Raw genomic sequence first — 19,245 nt, 5'->3', positions numbered from 1 at the left:
ATTTTTACCCCAGTCAACAGTAAAAAATGACTCATTACTGACAATAGGTGTTAGTACAGATAGAGCTGAAATGATGCTTAACACTTGTTTAGTTGCAAGTATAGACCGAGAAAAACCACGTTCACCAGTGTTTCAGAAACCAAGATTAAAAACTGGTCAGACTTATATCTGTATATGCCTTTTCTACCCTTTCATTCCTCCCGAGGGCCTCCATACTGACTTGTAGAGATTGATGTATGCAGTGTTGTTGTAGCTGTGGTGTTCCTGGGATATTAGAGAGACAAGGTGGATAAGGTAATAAATTTTATTGGACCACTTCTGTTGGTGGACAAGCTTTCAAGCTTACACAGTCCTGAAGAAGAGCTCTATGTAAGGTTGAAAGCTTCTCTCTCACCAACAGAAATTGGTTCAATAAAAGATATTACCTCACCCACCTTGTCTCTGTTGCAGCGGCGGCACCAGTGCTGCAAGGGTGTGCCTGGGGCTGCAAGCCGCAGGGGATGCCCTGCTGGTCCCTGTGAGGGTGGCAGTGAGGCAACCTTTGGCGGCGCGCATGCGGGAGGTCTGCCGGTCCCGTGGATTCGGCAGCAATTAGGTGGAAGGTACGCCGAAGCCGCGGGACCTCCCGCAGGCAAGCCGCTGAATCCGCGGGACCGGGGACCTCCCGCAGGCATGCCGCTGAAGGCAGCCTGCCTGCCGTGCTTGAGGCGGCAAAAAAGCTAGAGCCGCCCCTGCTCTCTTGTAGAGCTTGTGACGCAATCATTATGAACGGACAGAGTTCTTGTTAGTGGCTCTTTCTGTGCAGGTCTTTGCAGTGCACAACAGTAACATTATTGAACCCACCAACTTTAAGACAATACTACATATTCTTGTGTTGGTAGATGGCACTCTATCTACATATAAATGTGCATTGATGTATTATTTTTTTTGAGTGAGCTCTCTGTAAATATCTCTCTTCCTATAATGGAAACTGAATCTTTTTAACTAATAACATAGTCTTTGAAATTACAAAAGAACTTTACTGGTCTTCTGCTTCACGTAGTTTTATTTTCAGGCCTTCCTCCTGTTGCTGTTTGCCCTCAGGAGATTTCTGTGCTCCTAGATTTTTCTGGCATTGTCTTTGTGAACTCATGAAGCTCAAGTGAACTCACTTCACATTGATTGCAGACTTTCCTTGTATCTTGATCTGTGGTAGGATTCATTTGTGTCTTCTGTTCAGGATAATTTTTTGTTGATTCTTCTAAGGGAATTATAGTTGCAAAGGTAGAGTTTTTTGTATTTCTACCTTGTGCTGCTCTTTGCCAATATTTCCTGCCCCGTCTGTTGTCTCTGTTGTTCGGTACTGCCTGTACTCATGTTGACTGTTCTATGTGGAGTTCAAAGAGCATTTTGGTACTTCTGTAATAGTAGTATTTGGCTTGTTGCCATTGCTGTTTAATTTGTGTTCTCAACCTTTCCACTGCAGCTTTGTTCAAAAGTTGTTCTGTAAGTAACAGCCTGTATGTGGTGTGACATGAGATGCCATTCGGACCTGCTCTCCATGCCTTCTGTTGGTGTATTTTTTCCAGTCAAGTGATGCTGTGCATGGGTCTTTGTCATGCCAGTATGCCTTTTTTAGCAACTACTTGGCAATCTTGAGATCTGCTTCTGCTTTACCATTAGACTGGCTATGATGCAGAAAGGATGTGATATGTTCAAATCCTGCTTATGCTGCAAACTGAAAATTTACCTACAGGCCCACTGAGACCTATTATCTGTATCAACAGTTTCTGGGATTCTATACTGATTCTTCATAGCATTAAGTGGTAGAAGCTGCTCTTGTGTGCACGGGATTTTTTCTTAATAAAATAAGAAATTATAATCAAGGATTAGGAGGGATACTTGATTTCCTAATATATGTAGGTCCATACCTGACTTGCTCTGTGGTAGATCAAATATTTAGTGGATCATGAGTGATTTGCTAGGAATTCATTGCAGATACTTCACTGGTGTATGAAATCTTTGACTTCACTGCTTATGTTTGGCCAACACAGGACATCTTGGCCTTATGTAAACATGCTTCAGCACCAACAGGCTTCAGTGTAGTGTATGAAAGCTAGCATTTCAGATCTTTAGGTCTTTACCCTACTGCCTTAATATAGAATACCATTTTGTAGTGTCAGTATATTTGAATTGAATATTGGCTAGACAAAGAAAATCTAAGTGGCTGGGCAGATGTCTCCCTGTCTGGTCATCCTGACCTACAGACTGTTCCAAATGCTTAAAATTGACTGTGCATTTGGGTATGTCTGTAGCTGGGGCACCTGCTTATCTGTCACGCAATAGAATTCTGCTTGGCTGATGTTCCTGGTGAAACTCCGCCTCCTGGTGTATGTACAAGATTTCATAATCAAGGGCTGTCAAGCTCTCACTGTCTTTTGGCGCTCATGCTGTGGACAAAAGGTATGTACAATCAGAACATCAGGATGAACATTAAAGACGATCTTTTGCATTGTACATGCAAGTGATATTTTTGATATTATTTCAAGATAGTTTGGAACTGTTAACAATAGCTTTTTGAATATTGATTCCAAAGGTTTGTTGTCTATTTCTGCATGGATATGATCACGGCCCAGGACATACTGGTCAAACTTGGTATATGGAAAAGCAGTGAGTAGGAATTCTTTCTGTATTTGAGCATGGGTTTGCTCTGTTGGAAAGTGTGTCCTGGAAGCAAGTGCTACTGACTGATCATTTTGTAATAATACTGCACCCATTCTGCATTCACTAGCATTATATTAAATTATACCATAATATTTCAGGATCAGATGGTTAATCACTCACTTTTGGATCTGTTTGAAAACATTTAGCTGATGGATTTCCTGACACCATCCTTCATCATTTTTAGTCTTTTAAGGGGTTCACCAATCTGTGAGAAGTAGGGAAGAAATTAACAAATCTCAAAAAGAGCTATATTTTTTGCATGTTTTTGTTGATTGGGCATGTCCAAAATTACTCAAACCTTTTCATGGTCTGGTTTTCATAGATTTTAAATCCAAAAGTGACCATTATTATAGGAGAGCTAAAGCTCTATCATAGTGAAGGTTGAGACTGGTTTTCTGTTTCAACTTCACTTTTCTAAGTGCTCTAAAATGTACAGTTACCAGATATTAATACAATCCAAGTATGCCTCATAGGGATGCAGGGTTCTGATAGTGATCCAAATTTGGGCTGACTGGAGAACTGCCTCTTTATCACAGGACCTGGGTGGCTGTTAGGGAATGTCCCGTTCATTGAATCCAAGCTCACCCACTGTGAGTTAAAGTCCAACCCAGGGCAAAAATCTGAATTAAAAAAAAACAAAAGAGGCACAGTGCACCAATGTACCTCTAGCAAAGAGGATATTTATTTTGAAGAAATGTAATCTGTGAGAAGCACAATATTCAGAAAGTGCTAATACTTTAAAAAAAGAAAATAAACTATACAGGCAAATGCTGTCTGGGAGGGGAGGATGATTAGGAGTAGAAGAGTAGACAGAGGGAGGGTTTGTTTGATCAGGTGATGGAGAGGGGAAGGGGACTAGGGGGAGTGGAAGAGGAGGTGTGGGACATTGGCAATGGGAACATGGGTGTGTTGAATTCTCTTATTTAATTTGTTTCTCTCTCCAAAAACCTATATGCATTTGGTTGGAGGCATTCTTCTGTCTTATATCTTCTCACCATTATTGTAATCCTGGCTGCATCCACACTTGCTTGTTTGAAAAGCTACCATTTTTCTTCTATGCAGTGGTGTTGTGGCCATGCTGGTCCCAGGACGTTAGAGAGACTAACTGGACGAGGTAATATTTTTTGTTACACCAACTTCTGTTAGTGAGAGAGACAAGCGTTCAGGCTTACACAGAGGTCTTCTTCAGACTCTAGTTTTCTATGTCATCTGTCTTTAACTCTACAAATCTACTGGGGAGTTGCACCTTGAAATGCCCCTTTTCTGACACATCTGCTACATTTCTACTATTATGCACACTGTCTGCCTTGAGTGATGTTGTCATCTTTAGTTTTATTTTGATTGTCCCAGTGACAAGATGACGGTCACTTCCAACATCAGCACTTGTATACACCCTGGGGTCCAACAGTGATCTTCACCTACACCTACTAATGGCAATGTGGTCACGCTGCTGCTGGATGAAGACATCATTTGCTCTCCATGTCAGTTTGTCTGTCCTTGTGTGAGAATAGTGTTTCCCCGAATGCAAAGACTATATAGTTCAGAGTTCAACAAAACATTTGCCATTTTCATTCTGCCCTAGGATGCCATATCTGCTCATAATGTGTTTATGTCCTGTATTATCAGAACAATCTGTGCATTTACATCTCCCATCAGGATAAGAATGTCATATTTCTTGGTATTGCCAAGGATACTCTGCTGTCTCTCATAAAAACAGTCTTTGATCAGTTTTCATTATTTGTTACCACTGAACAACTGTGACTTTTGCATGGACCGTCAGTGAGCAGTCAATATTCTGAAATTAACAGGTTCCCGTTCTTTCAGTAGCTTCTTTACTCAATAATAAGCCATCTTATTCCTGATGTTTTATCATCCTCTCTTCCCGAATAGAAAACAGTCACACAGATGATAATTTGCCTTGTCCAGTCCATCTCATCTCACTCAGTTCAAGTATAATTAGGCCAAATATTTTTATTTCTCTGATAACTCATGGCAGTCTACCTGTGTTCCAAAGCGATTTAACATTCCAACTTTACTTGTGAAGATAGCCTGTTTCAGATGGAAAGCTTCCTTGTGGCTTTGATTCTCCATCATCACAGTGTTGGCTGAATTTACTAGTTGGCCAGAACTATCTTGTCATCTTTCCAGTGCTTTATAGTTCTCCACAGTTGATGTTCGTATTTGCAAATCTGACACTTGCCTATGGTTTTTGTTTCTGTAACAGCATTTTTTACGTTTGTTAGCCTGACTCTTAACCTACCAGGAAGATTGGTGGAATGCCTTTAATCTGTCTTCTACCCTTTGACCTATCTGTCTTTGGTGACCCTACAAAGAATTACACTCCCTCAAGCTTAGCTCTCAGGGTCTTCAGAGCTCTCAAGCCTTCCCATCATGTCAAGATACAATCCCAGCTATTCTAGAACAAAAATATGCAAATACAGACAAGGAAGTTAAACGATCATGCAGAAGAGATGAGAGAATAGATGGAAAGCAAAGCAAGAGAAGCTGAGAAGGTACACAAGAGAGGGGATTATAAAAAGCTTTTTCTAGTATCCAAACAATTGACATCACAGTTCTTGAATTGTTGAGGCATTGTGAAGGCTTGAGACAGTACACTTTTAATATAGAAGCCTATTGGATGAAACATGTCAAGGCTGTGCTCAGCCAGCCAGAACCACTAACATATGTTGAGAGATGTGAAGAAATAGCAAACTTACCTACATTCCCCGAGAAGATTTATTGAGAAAAGCTTGGAATACCCCCAGAAGATTATTTTAAACTTCATTGATTTTACAAAAGCATTTGTTAGTGTCCACAGAGAAGCACTCTGGAAGATCTTGACACACTATGGAATTCTAGCAAAGATTGTTGATTTGATGTCTTGTATGACAAGTCTGCATGCTGCATTAGGATAGAGAGCAGACACACAGAATGGTTTTAAGATTTTTCTGGTGTAAGGCATGGTTGCCATACTATCCCCGCTTCTATTCTGCATTGTCATAGACTTTGGAATGAGAACAGTGATGGTTGTTGCCGAAGATACTGCTATTGTTTGGGCAAGGGATAAACTCTCTTCAAATGTATATGTTTAACTACCATGCATTACTTTCAAAATATGACCTTTTAAACTGGGATTTCAGGACAGTATTTATTGACAATCTCCCATTGGATGTTTGAGAAGAGTTTAATTCCTTTGTTATGGAGGGCCATTTTGTTGCAAGGACTTCTCTTCAGGCAGCACTTTTTGCTGGTGACACAGCTTCTGGGGCAGTGGTGACATCTGTCACAAAGCGTAGAGCCTCTTGGCTTTAGATGTCTCGGATCCCAACAGACTCTTGAAGAACTACTTTTTGAGGGATGCAATTTCTTCTGTGACAAGACTGATGAAGCGTTGCATTTTCTCAAGGATTCTCAAGCATCACTACATTCTCTTGGGTTCTGTACAGCAGCCTTACAGAGGAGGCAATACAGATCTCTGTATAGACAACTTTAGTACACTTCCAGACAGGCTGATAAGTCTCAGGGGCATCTTAAAACTCAGAAGGCCACCAACTCCTACTACTTTGGACACATCACACGAACGCTCATCTGTTCCAAAGCAGTCTATATGACTGCTTTCCTCCCAGTCACTTCCATTGGAAACAAGTTGTGCCATTTTGTTGGATCAGTGAGTTCTGAGAACTGTGAACCTAGGTTACATGATTTAATTTCAGTCCGTCTTACTGCTATCTACTTTTCAGCGACCACTCTCATGAGTCTGCATTTCAAGAGGTGCAGATTCTTCTTTGTCTGAACTATAGAAAAATTGCCCCTTCAACCTAGGGGGAGGGATTTCTACTCTCAGTACTTCTTTATGCCCAAGGTCTGAGGACCGTCCTAGATTTGCAAAAGCTAAACATGTTTATCAACAAAATGAAATTTCAGATGGTATCCCTTGCTTCCATTATTCCTTCCTTGGATCCTGATGACTTATGTGCTGTTCTTGATTTGCAGGGTTGCAAATCATGTGGGCATCTAATCGAGCCACAGGGAGTATCTGAGGTAGATAGTGACAGGTCTCCACTACCAATATACTGTCTTCCCCTTTGGTCTGTCCTTGGCTCCAAGGGTCTTCATCAAGTGCGTGTCAGTTATAAGTGGCTCACCTCAGGAGAATTGGCAGGTATTTCTGTATCTGGAAATACAGAAATACCCACCAGCTGTTTGACCTATGGCCAGTTCAGTCAAGAAATGGAGGATAATGTGCAGTAAACTCACTCCCTGTTTGTTCAGCTGGGCTGATTAATAAACTAGGACAAATCAGTTCTGTCCTGAGTACAAAGAATTGAGTTCATTGGAGGGAAGGACAGGCTTTAATCTATTCTAGATTTCTGCAACAGCATGCAGTCCCATCCAAGGACAACACTGAGGATTTGTCTCTGGTGGTTGGGACATATGGCTTCCTGTGTGTATCTGACTCAGCCTGCCAGACATCAGCTGCGATGCATGCAGGCTTTGCTGAAGTGAGTCTGTTGCCCAAGCAAACATTCTCTGGGCATGCTGATTCACAAAATTGCCAGGGTTCTGTTCTGAGATTGGTGGAAGAACTCAATCAGTGCATGCAAAGGGTTGCCATTCTCTCTTCCCCTTCCACTGAAAACTGGTTAGAATGCATCTAACTTAGGGTAGGATGCACATCTACAGGGAATGCAGGCTCAAGCACTATAATTAGCTCAGGAGTCAACGCTGCATGTAAATGTGCTGGAGCTAAGGCCATGCAGCAGGCATGCCAGACCCTTTTACTTTACATCAAGAGTTTAACAATCCAGATTCTAACAGACAATATCACAGCAATGTTCTGTCAGAACAAGCAGGGTGGTTCCAGATCCAGTAAGCTATGTATTCAGAAAAGGATTAAACTCAAGGCCTCTCCTCTTTCAGGAGTACAGAGTACTCTTGCAGACCATTTTAGCAGAAAGTTCCTGGAGGATCATGGGTGATCCATGAGAAAAGCAACATAGTGAGGTTGATTCCCTAGAGACAGGGAATCCCCTGTGCAGATCTGTTTTGCAACAAAGAAAAACAGAAAATGCCATCAGTTCTGTGCCAGGGCAAGTTAGAACCCTGGTTCTCTCACTGATGCATTCCTGTTACCAAAGGCGGGTGGACGGGGAGACAGGAAATTGGGTACTATATGCACTTCCACAGATTCCACTCATCCCGAGGTAATACAAAAACTAAAGCAGGACCACACAATGATCATCCTACTAGCTCTGGAGTGGCTGAGACAACACTGGTTTTCTGACCTTCTGAGGCTTTCGGTTTAACCTCCTCTACTATTATCATCGGAATGGGATCTCTTGAGTCAAAGCCTCACGGCCTTCATCTCATGACGTGGCTGTTGAGTGGCTAAATCCTCTGGAAAAGATTTATTCTTGTGTTCAGAACACTTCAATTAACAGTAGAAAAAGCTCCACTAGGACTACTGTCAAGGCTGATTCCCCACTCTGGCACTTTGAGTGCAGAAGGTGAGGGCATGCAAGGATTCTAAAAATTAATATTGGCCATTCCAGGCTTGTATTAAACTCCCAAGTTTACAGTTTCTCTCTGACCTTGGATAGGTAGATGCTGCCACCACCCAAATGCAAAAAAAAAACCCCTTTGACACCAGAAAGGTGCACTTGGGAATTCCTTCCTGTGGGGTACCCTCAAGCCCTTTCACCCCCCTCCAGTGAAGAGCTGAGAGAGAAAACCAACGGAAATCAGTTGTTGCTACTAGCTAATTTAACAACATATGCACAAACCTCTTAGGACACCAAAAATCCAATCCTGTTCTTAAAAAAGGTAAATTTTATTAAAAACAAAAAGAAAGAAAATACATCTGGAACTTAGACTTTTTCTAGATTTAAAAAACCCATTTACAAAATTTAAACATCAAGAATAACCTTCTTGAAGTCCAGCTTAAAGGTTACAAGCAAAAGAAAAAGCATTTGGGGTTAGCACAGAGTTCACAAGCCAATAAGAAATAAACAGAAATAAACCTAATCACGTCTTTCTAGACCAGGGGTCGGCAACCTTTCAGAAGTGGTGTGCCGAGTCTTCATCTATTCACTCTAATTTAAGCTTTCGCATTCCAGTAATACATTTTAGCGTTTTTAGAAGGTCTCTTTCTATAAGTCTATGAAATAAACTATTGTTGTATGTAAAGTAAATAAGGTTTTTTAAATTTTTAAGAAGCTTCATTTAAAATTAAATTAAAATGCAGAGCCCCCTGGACCAGTGGCCAGGACCCGGGCAGTGTGAGTGCTACTGAAAATCAGCTCGCGTGCCGCCTTTGGCATGCTCCACTAGGACTACTTACTTGGCAAAATCAAGAAGATTTTCAGTCTGGGCTGCTCGCTACAACATATCTCCATATGATTTAGGACCAGATTGAGGTTCTTACTCTTCAAAGGGAGAGGCACTTCAGTCAGTTCATTAAGGGTGCATTTAACTGCCATATTATGCTAGGATGTTCCATTTTTGCCACACTCTGTTGGGCAGGTTTTTTAAATGGCTGGCTAGGCATGCATCAGACAGAGTGTTTTAATCTTACCTATAAGTTATTTTCTCTGATAGGAATTCAATATCCCCTTGCATGAGAAGGAATAGAAGATTTTTTTCACTGATAATTCTTTGGTGTATATCTGTGAATAGTGCCATAATAGAGACTCAAACTAATTGTATACTCGCATATTAAAAAAAAAAAAAATGCAAGAGAACAAAAAAAAAAGGCACCATGGCTAAACAGAGTGAACCCGGTAGAGACCAAAAAAAGTTGTTTAAAAATTGGAGGTCAAATCCAATGAAGGAAAATAGAAATGAGCGTAAATTCTAGCAAGTCAAGTATAAAAGGCCAAAAAATAATTTGAAGAGCAACTACCAAAATACACAAAAACTAACTACAAAAAGTTTAAGTACACCAGATGCAGGAAACCTGCCAACCAATCAGTGGGGTCACTGGATAATTGAAGTACGAAAGGAGCACTCAAGGAAGACCAGGGAAGTGAGAAGAAGCTAAATGAGTTCTTTGCATCCGTCTTCACTGCAGAGGATGTGAGGGAGATTCACACACCTGAGCGGTTCTTTTTGGTGACAAAACTGAGGAACTGTTGCAGATTGAGGTATCAGTAGAGGAGGTGTTGGAACAAATTTATAAATTAAACTGTAGTAAGTTATCAGGAATGTATAGCATTCACCCAGCTGTTCTTAAGGAACTCAAATATGAAACTGCAGAACTAACAACTGTGGTGTGTAACTTACTACTTAAATCAATCTCTTTACCAGATGATTGGAGGGTAGCTAACGTGACACCATTTTAAAAAAAAGGCTCTTGAGGCAATCCTGACAATTAATGGCCAGTAAATCTAACTTCAGTACAAGGCTAATTGGTTGAAACTGTAGTAAAGAACAGAATTATCAGACCTGAGATGAACACATTATATTGGGGAAGAGTCAACTTGACTTTTGTTAAGGGAAATCATGCCTCATCGGCCTATTAGAATTCTTTGAGAAGGTCAACAAACATGTGGAGAAGGGTGATCCAGTGGATATAGTGTACTTGGACTTTCAGAAAGCCTTTGACAAGGTCCCTCATCAAAGGTTCTTAAACAAAGTAAGCTGTCATGGGATAAGAGGGAGGACTCTCTTGTGGATAAGTAACTGTTTGAACAAAAGGCAGGACTAAATGCTCAGTTTTCACGGTGGAAAGAGATAAATAGTGATGTCCCCCAAGGATCTGCACTGAGACCAGTGCTGTTAAATGTATTCATAAATGATTTGGAAAAAGGGGTCGACAATGGGGAGGCAAAGTCTGCAGATGATACAAAATTACTCAAGATAGTTAATTCAAAGCAGACTGCGAAGAGTTACAAAGGGATCTCACAAAACTGGGTGACTGGGGAACAAAATGGCAGATGAAATTTAGTGTTGATAATGCACATTAGAGAACATCCCAACTATACATTCAAAATAATGAGGTTCTAAATTAGCTGTTATCACTCAAGAAAGAGATCTTGGAGTCATTGTGGATAGTTCTCTGGAAACATCTGCTCAGTCAAGAAAGCTAACAGAAAGTTAGGAACCTTTGGGAAGGGATAGAAAATAAGACTGAAAAGATCATAATGGCACTATATAAATCCATGGTAACCCTTATCTGGAATACTGTGTGCAGTTCTGGTCTCCCCATCTCAAACAAGATATGTTAGAATTTGAAAAAGTACAGAGAGAAAGGCAACAAAAATAATTAGGGGTATGAAACAGTTTCTGTATGAGGAGACTAAAAAGAATGGGGCTGTCCATCTTAGAAAAAAGAGGACTGGTGAGGGGTTGGGAGGGTGGGGTATGATAGAGGTCTATAAAATCAGAATGGTGTGGATAAAGTGAATAAGGAAGTATCATTTACTCCTTTACACAGGTGTCTCCCAGTGAAATTGGTAGGCAGCAGGTTTAAAACAAACATAAGTACTTCTTCACACAAAGCAGTCAACATATGGAACTCATTGCCAGGAGATGCTCTCAAGACCAAGAGAGCTCTCCCAGCGCTCTTAAAAAAACCCACACCCATGAGAGGCGTGGCTACCAGCGCTGGTGCACTGTTTACCCTGGCGCTTTACAGCTCTGAAACTTGCTGCGCTTGGGGGGTGTTTTTTCACATGTTAAATAAACAAACATAGTAACATTTTAGTCAATTAACAATGTGTGTAATTGTTTGTATTGCTATGCTATTTATCTTTGGAACTAAGGAAACTAAGGGTTTTAGTAATGTTGTTCTCTGAGTTAAGGGGGTGATGGTGTTTGGATATGGGAGGAACCCTCACCTATTTTACTTCCCTCAAAAGATAGTGATTTCATGGTAGTGGGGTCTAGAAGAACCTCATACCCTCTTCTTGCTCCTTCAGAGAAGTTGGTGCTTTTTCCTAGCTTTTTTCATTTGTCTCTGCCTCTACCATTTTCCTTGCCTGCCTCAGCTGCTGTAATACCATGTAACACCTCCCCTCCTGCCCCAGCAATTATAGAGTAGCAGCATTAGGTTTTTAGGATTAAGTTGGTGTATGGGGAAAGCTGAAGACATCTCTAGTGTGTGTCTTTACACACTTTCTAGCTGGTTTTGTGTCTGTGCCATACACTCTCTCTCACTTCTTGATTACTCTCTTCCCCTAATGGGCAGTGTTCATTCAGTGCCTTAACTTATCAAGCAGCTGAGCCTGCTCTTCATCATGGTGACCTAGCATATGATAGATGTCAGACAGTTCTTGTCCCTTGTCTACTTGTCTGTCCCTGTCCCTGTTATCATAACTGTTGATGGCAGGCTTTGTACACCTCATTATGAGTAATGTAAAAGTGTCTCCTCAATTCCGTGGTCACCACTCGAGTTCTGAGAGACCATGGCTCAGTTTTTTGTTGCAATGGTATAGGTGGCTCTTTGGTTTTCAGCCACAATCAGCATAAAGAAGTCCCACCTATTATTTTTTAGTTGAGAATGTTTCCCATCATCAACTGTTTAATCAAATCATATACTCTATTTTAAAATTGTGACCCATGGCTCATTGACCATTACCAACATTAGAAGACTTCCATCTTGCAAAATAAATGAGATGCTTATCCCCAGAGAGTGTTACCCTGCTGAAAATGTTTTCTTGATGGAGTTCTGAAATAAGACAGAATGCTTCTGTTCTCAACAAACTTGTTAGATTGAATAAATACCTCAAGCACAGTTTTGGTTTTTTAATTAATTTGCCTTTGAGCAGCTAACTATTTATCCTAGTTTAACACTAGAAAACAATGCATGTAGACCGGGGCTCTAGCAGTATTTGTTCTGTCTCCACCAGCTAAGGGAAGGCCTATTGATTTCTGAATTTGTACTCACACAGTTGTGTGAAGTACATTCTCAGTTATAAAATTACTTTCTGAAAAGATTGTTCTGAAAAGTCATTTGCATTTATAAATCTTTTTAAGAGTATTTGATACGTTTTCTTTTTTTCTTGACAGTCTGTGGTGGACGACTGGATTGAATCATATAAGCAAGACAGGGATATAGCACTTCTGGATTTAATCAACTTCTTTATCCAGTGTTCAGGATGTCGAGGTACCGTGGAAAAAAGTGATTTAAAATAAATCTAAACTGACAGTCATACAATGTATATTTCAGTGTGAGTGCTGCTAAACATGCAGGAGACCTTGGGTCAACACTCCTCATGCATGGTTTAGTCAGGCAGTTGTAGTATTTTTGTGTACTTCATGGAATAATTCCAGTTAAAGTTTGTTTGTCGAGAGCCTTCTCTCTCTCTTTTCCCGTCCCCATTCTAAAGAGTACAAATGCTCACAGAGATTGGTATGACTCATCAACTAGCAAAAAAGGAGACAGGAGTTATTAATCAAGGTAGGTATATATTTATATATCTCTGACTGTCCATTTCTAGTACTTCCCAAATTTTTTATTTTTTTTTTAACCAGAAGCCCTGTGTGCAGGTGTACCTTAACTTTTTCCTTTTTTCCTTTCCTCTAGGAATTAAGTTTTGAAAATTGAAGAGAGGATTTTTTTCTTAGGCTTCAATTGCCTTCACATTAACCCCAAAGATGACTCATTTGGGGATAGGACACCAATCCTGTCTGTCTCAAATTCCCTTTCGAGCTATCAGGGATAAGGCAATTATCCTGCCCCACCCTCAGACTTTCTCCATTGGTGTGGGAGTGGCAGCCCTTGTAGGATCTCACCTGCCACCCCATCTTCTTTGTGAGCATACACTAGGTCAGTGGTTCTCAACCACGGGTCTGGGGGCCCTTAGTGGGCTGCGAGCAGGTTTCAAGGGGACCGCCAAGCATGGCTGGTGTAAGACTCGCTAGGGCCCAGGACAGAGAACCTAAGCCCCGCCGCACAGGACTGCAGCCTGGGGCCCCAAGCCCTACCACCTGGGGCTGAAGCCAAAGCCTGAGCAACTTAGCTTTGCGGTGCCCCCTGTTGCGTGGGATCCTGGGCAATTGCCTTGCTTGCTATCCCCTAACGCCGGTCCTAGCTTTTATATGCAGAAAAACAGTGTTGTGGCACAGCTGGGCTATGGAGTTTTTATAGCATGTTGTGGGGGCCTCAGGGTTGAGAACCCCTGCGCTAGGTGTCTTTGTTCTTTCACTTGTCCAAAATAAATAAATATAAAAAAGGCCCAATTCTATTAATCTGTTAGTAGATAACAGCAGGAGAGAGTGGGTTACCCTTTGTAGGCCCTGGATGACTCCAGGGACTCAGGATCTCACTTTCTGCTTGTTTTGGCTGGAATGGAATAGTTAAACTAGTGATACTTAGACCAGGGTTTCTCAAACAGGGGTCGCTGCTTGTGTAGGGAAAGGCAGGCCAGGCCGGTGTGTTTACCTGCCCCGTCCGCAGGTCCGACCGTTTGCGGCTCCCACTGGCCACAGATCGCTGTTCCAGGCCAATGGGAGCTGCTGGAAGTGGCGGCCAGTAAGTCCCTCGGCTCATGCAGCTTCCAGCAGCTAGATTCCTCAGCTAGTTTTCAAAACTTGCTGGGCAGCTTTCTTCAAAATGGTTATAGTCTGTCCGTTTGATCTCTTCCTCCCTCCCTCCCAATTTCCATTTGCTGATGCGATCTCTTTATATTGATTTTGGGCTGGCATATTAAACCTTAGAACCCTAAGATACGTATACTTGTTGAAATTGTAAGTTGGGGGACGGGCGCTCCTTCACTGCTGCTTTCCCCTAATCTTCTGCGTGACATTCCATCATGCTCTCCCTGTCAGGGAAAGCAGCAATTCTAGATCTGAGACACTATTTTTTGATCACTGCCAGAGTGTGATGCAGGCTGAGTGACACCAACAGCCACAAGCTGCTGGAAGAACTAACCCCCTGGAAAGGCTTCCTGTCATCACTGACTGTTAATTACAGTGCTACAGGTGCCTGGCAGCAATTTACAGGGAGAGAGAGAGAGAGAGAATGTTGTCATTGCTTTTGAGATGGCTTTGTCTGTCCATTTCTCTATAGTCTTCTCCTCTGGTACCCATGGTGACATCAACTTCAGCTCAGTTGCTCTCAGTTTAGATTGTTTAGTTGCTTATTACACACAATTAGCAGTGGAAAAAAATGGTGGTCTACAGAGGATAGCAACAGTTGGAAAGAGGGTTCAACCCCCCGGGTGGCTCTCTGGTTGACCGCACACGGTTATTTTCCCTTCTTCAGTAACCTGCTTATTTTCTAAAAGGAGAAAGTATTTTCCTCACCTATTAGCTCTGTGCCCTCATATTGATGTATAGGTAATATTTAGGATGATATATGAATGGGTGGAAATCTCATCCAGAGGAGAGTTGGATTCTTTGTAACCCAGGTTCTTTGAGATATGACCTATCTACTTTGATTAACCAGCTGGCGTGCATCCTTAATCTGAAAGACTTTTTTTCACAGGCAGATGAGGACTGGGATCATATTCTGAATATATCTTAGATTTTTTTTGTTCATTTTGCCATTCAGGATGTGCTATGCATGGACTATATTAACACTGAAAAGAAAATTTAGGATTTTCACGACTTTATACCCTTCTTACTGTGGCAAATATCAACAATAGAGATAAGAAAGAGCAAGGCAGCATTAACCCACAGAGTCTTATTGTGGATGGAGAAGAACTTCCCGTCCATATTGTTGGAATTCTGAACTCTTCAGTTGACTGGCTGTAACATTCATATCCAGGTGTGGAAATTGCAACTGCACTAACTGGCATTCTTCTATGTTCATTTTCATCCTTTAGTCCTAGATAAGGCTACGTTTTAGTCATGGGTATTTTTAGTAAAAGTCATGAGCAGTAAACAAAAAGTCATGACCCGTGACCTGTCCATGACTTTTACTAAGGCTTTGGCTACACTTGCATTTCAAAGCGCTGCCGCGGCAGCGCTTTGAAGCGCTAAGTGTAATCAAAGCACCAGCACTGGGAGAAAAGTCTCCCAGCGCTGTCCGTACTCCACTTCCCTGTGGGGAATAACGGACAGCGCTGGGAGCGCGGCTCCCAGCGCTGGGGCTTTGACTACACTGGCGCTTTGTAGCGCCGCAATTTGCAGCGCTGCAGAGGGTGTGTTTTCACACCCTGCTGCAGCGCTGCAAATTTGTAAGTGTAGCCAAGCCCTAAGCATACCAGTGAATAAAATGGGGGTGGGTTGCCTGGGGGCCCCGTGAGTGCTGGGGGAGGGCGGCCCAGCTGTTTGGGGGGAAGGGTGGCTGTGCACAGCCCAGGACCCCCACTGGTGCTGGGGGGTGCGGGGGTTGGCAGGGCCAGCAGGCTCCCTACCTGGCTCTGTGCCTCCCTTCCCCAGCAGCAGGGGGTGGAGCCCAGGGGCATGGTGGCCCGAGACTGCTCCAGCAGCGGCTAGTACGCGTGGTTCAGGGGCTGCCTGAGCTGCCCCTGAGCCAGGTGCACTGGCTGCTGCAGAAATCAGAGGTCACAGAAAGTCACAGAATCTGTGACCTCGTGACAAACTCACAGCCTTAGTCGTAGATTTTTAAGGCAAGAAAGGATGGTTAATGTTTTATTTTCTGATCTCCTATGTTACACATGTCGGGGGCTGGACCCATGCAGGAGTGCCTCCTACTGGTCAGCGGTGGCTCTGAAATCCTCTAGGTCATGGTGCCCATTTTCCCAAAAGCATTTTGAAGTATACACATGAGGTCAAGATCATTTAAGAAGTCTGGTTCTTCAGGACCAGTTTTATTAACTCAGAAGAAAATAATAATTCCTTTTACCCCTGTCATGGGGACAGATTCAGTCCTTTCCCAGCCTTTCTGCCTGGGCAAGTTTGATTTCTCTTCCCTGAGGTCTTCATAAAGTCTACTCTGTTGGGCATTAAACTAACGAACACAGAGTCCAGAAATGTAATCAATTCAAAGTCCAGCTGTATTGGCCCACCATTCCAAGTTAATTTTCATAAGTCTTACCAGTCTACTCCCTTTGTCCAGCAGGAATCCACAGGATTCCCTAAACCCTCCTCTTCAGGGTTTCCCCCACAGGAACTAATCTCTCACCTGTTGGGTCTCTCTCGAGCCTGTACTGGCCCCCAGGCTTGTGTGCCTCAGGGCTCTCCTCTCACTGAGCTTCTAGCTCTCTTTTTATTTCTTTTTTTCAGTTTCTCTCCACACCTGGTATTAATCAGTTTAATTAATCTCCCTTGTTAGGAAGGTACTCAAATCAGATGCCCTCACTCTTGGGCCTAATTAATCAATTTAAGGGATGTGCTGATCCGGTACAGGTGCACTGGCCTTATATTACCCTCAAGAGTCAGTCACCCTATGACAACATTTGACAAAATTTTGCCCAGTGATTCTATATCTAGCCCAGAAACTTGTGGTTGAACTAGAGTATGAACTCCCCAAGAAAACTAAGCTTCATATCCCTGTGGGGATCTAATCTGTTACTAAATATTCTCATTAGTCCTGGTTTTAAACAGAGGAAAGTTTTAGATTCTTCAGCTTTTGAACAGACCTTCTATTAGACATCTGCTTATTGAAGAAAGTGTGTGAATTCAGAATTGCCAACCCCAGGCATAGAAAAATCATGTCAGGACCCCAAAAATTGAAAATTTAAAAATAATAAATTTTGGATTCTTTCTTTCGTTTTGGTTTTTGAGTCATTTTGGTTCATGTGTTCAAGCTTGTTTCCAAAATTGAATGATCATATGACTCCAGGAGCTGGGAATTTAAGAAAAACACTAAGTATTGCAAGACTTGTGATAAAGTCATGAATTGAATTGGCAGCATTGTTTCAAGCTCTGCCAGGGGCCTTCTAACTATAGACAAACTAAGCAAATGCCTAAAGTGGCAGATTTCTGGGAGAAGCATTTTTTTTTTTAATGTTCATGGCCTGTACTTCTGCTGCTGCTGCCAATGCTGCTGTCCTGGAGCTATCCCTGTTACGGGCACCCCTGTTGCCTTCAACTGCCATGCTGTCAGCCCTCTGCCCAGAACTCTGCCCACTGTACCATACAGCGCCCCCCTTCTTCCCCCCCCCCGCATAGATCTCCACCCATTGTACCTCAGCTCTGCCTGCTGTACCATGCAGCCACACACTGGACCGTAGAAGTCTGGCCACTGTACTACTTAGCCATGCCCACTGCATAGAGCTCCACCTGTTGTACGCGGACCCCCGCCCACTGTATATAGCTTCACCAATGGGGGTAGCACACTGAAGTTTTGTCGAGAGTTACAGATTGTCTTGAGGAGTCTTTGAGCTCTGCCCACTAGGGATCCTTAACTGGAATTTCATTAAGAGAAATTGGTGATTAAGCATGTTCCTGAGGTGACTTCCCTTTTCACTTGGCTCAGGAAACCTCTCTCTACCTTATTTTGTCCATCCATTCTTGAATGAAAGGAACTTCCATTATCTGTTTTTATTAGGTGTCCCAGAAAAGTCCAAGTGCTTCCAAGGCTTCGATGGCTCAGTGGGTGTAGATTACATGAAATAATTCTATACTGCCTGCGACACGGAGGCTCTGCCACCTATCAGTGCCTTTCTCTGAAAACCTATGACTGAATCAGATTTGTGGGTTGAGAGAGGAGTTGCAACCCTTTGGAACTGAATGAAAGCATCTATCTATGTGGTTTTTTAAAGTATCTTTTCATATCAGACTTCACAAGTCAGCTTTGGTGGATGCCGTTAGTAGTTTTGTTTAAATTATTAACTAGGCATTAGATAACTTGGCTCCATCAATTTATTAAATCAGCACAAGCACAAAAGTTTATACATTACCACTATGGAGTGCTGGAGGAGTGGGGCTCATCAGGGGTGTTCTGAGTGCAGGGGGTGAGGCTCAGCGGGAGGGTCTGGGTATATGGGGGTCTGGATGCACGGGGTTTGGGCGGATGGGGGAGCAGCAGAGAGGTTTATACATTACAAGTCTGAAGAACAGTCTTGCAGTAGTTACATTTTTTAATATGTCCCGAGATATGAGATCAATTGCGTATTACAAGTAGAAGATTCCACTGTATTATTACAGACCTTACTTCTCTTTTCTAATTTAGTTTCATACCCGTATTTTAGTGTGCAAAGACATCTGTACCAACCATCCCCAGCATAATGTACCAGCCATACCTAGCATACTTCATATTTGGCAAGCCTCAACAAAACATATATCTTGTTTCTGATAGATTTTCTGTATATGAAGAATAGGCAGTATGGTTATACAGTTTGACTACTAGTACATTTCCACAATAATGCTTAGCACGAGTACAAGACATACTGGAGATATATGATATTGGCTAATAGTCTCTTTGGGAAATGGATCTTGCATTATGAATCCATTTGCCTTTCAAGTTTTCTTTGTGGCTCACTCTGGTTATAGTTGATGACTTGATCTAGGCTAGAAATGTTTGTTCTAGATCAAAGGAGTAGTTAGTATCCACAGTAGCTTTTACAAATGTGCTAAGTGCCTGAAGATAGTTAGCAGTCGACAAATTCATGGTGGAAGTCTAGTGTAGACAAATTCTAAATTTTATATTCCTGAGGGCATTCTGCACAAAAAGATTAAAAATTCTGTGCC

General features: G+C 42.2%; 1 protein-coding gene across 3 annotated transcripts in view; it reads left to right on the top strand.

The window, feature by feature from the left end:
* The window catches only part of STAG1 (stromal antigen 1), a 349,145-nt gene that overhangs the window by 96,577 nt on the left and 233,323 nt on the right, over positions 1 to 19,245 (top strand). For 2 of the 3 annotated variants that reach the window (XM_045030098.1, XM_045030097.1), the window contains one exon: positions 12,712 to 12,808. The exons of the other annotated variant lie outside the window; for it this stretch is intronic. In XM_045030098.1, coding sequence (XP_044886033.1) covers positions 12,712 to 12,808 — 97 coding nt within the window. The remainder of the gene's footprint in view (positions 1 to 12,711; positions 12,809 to 19,245) is intronic. 3 annotated transcript variants of the gene reach the window in all.

Source organism: Mauremys mutica, chromosome 9, assembly GCF_020497125.1.
Source record: "Mauremys mutica isolate MM-2020 ecotype Southern chromosome 9, ASM2049712v1, whole genome shotgun sequence".
NCBI classification, from domain to species: Eukaryota; Metazoa; Chordata; order Testudines; family Geoemydidae; genus Mauremys; species Mauremys mutica.
Note: the sequence above shows the minus strand (reverse complement) of the source record. Positions and strands in the feature narration are given on the sequence as shown.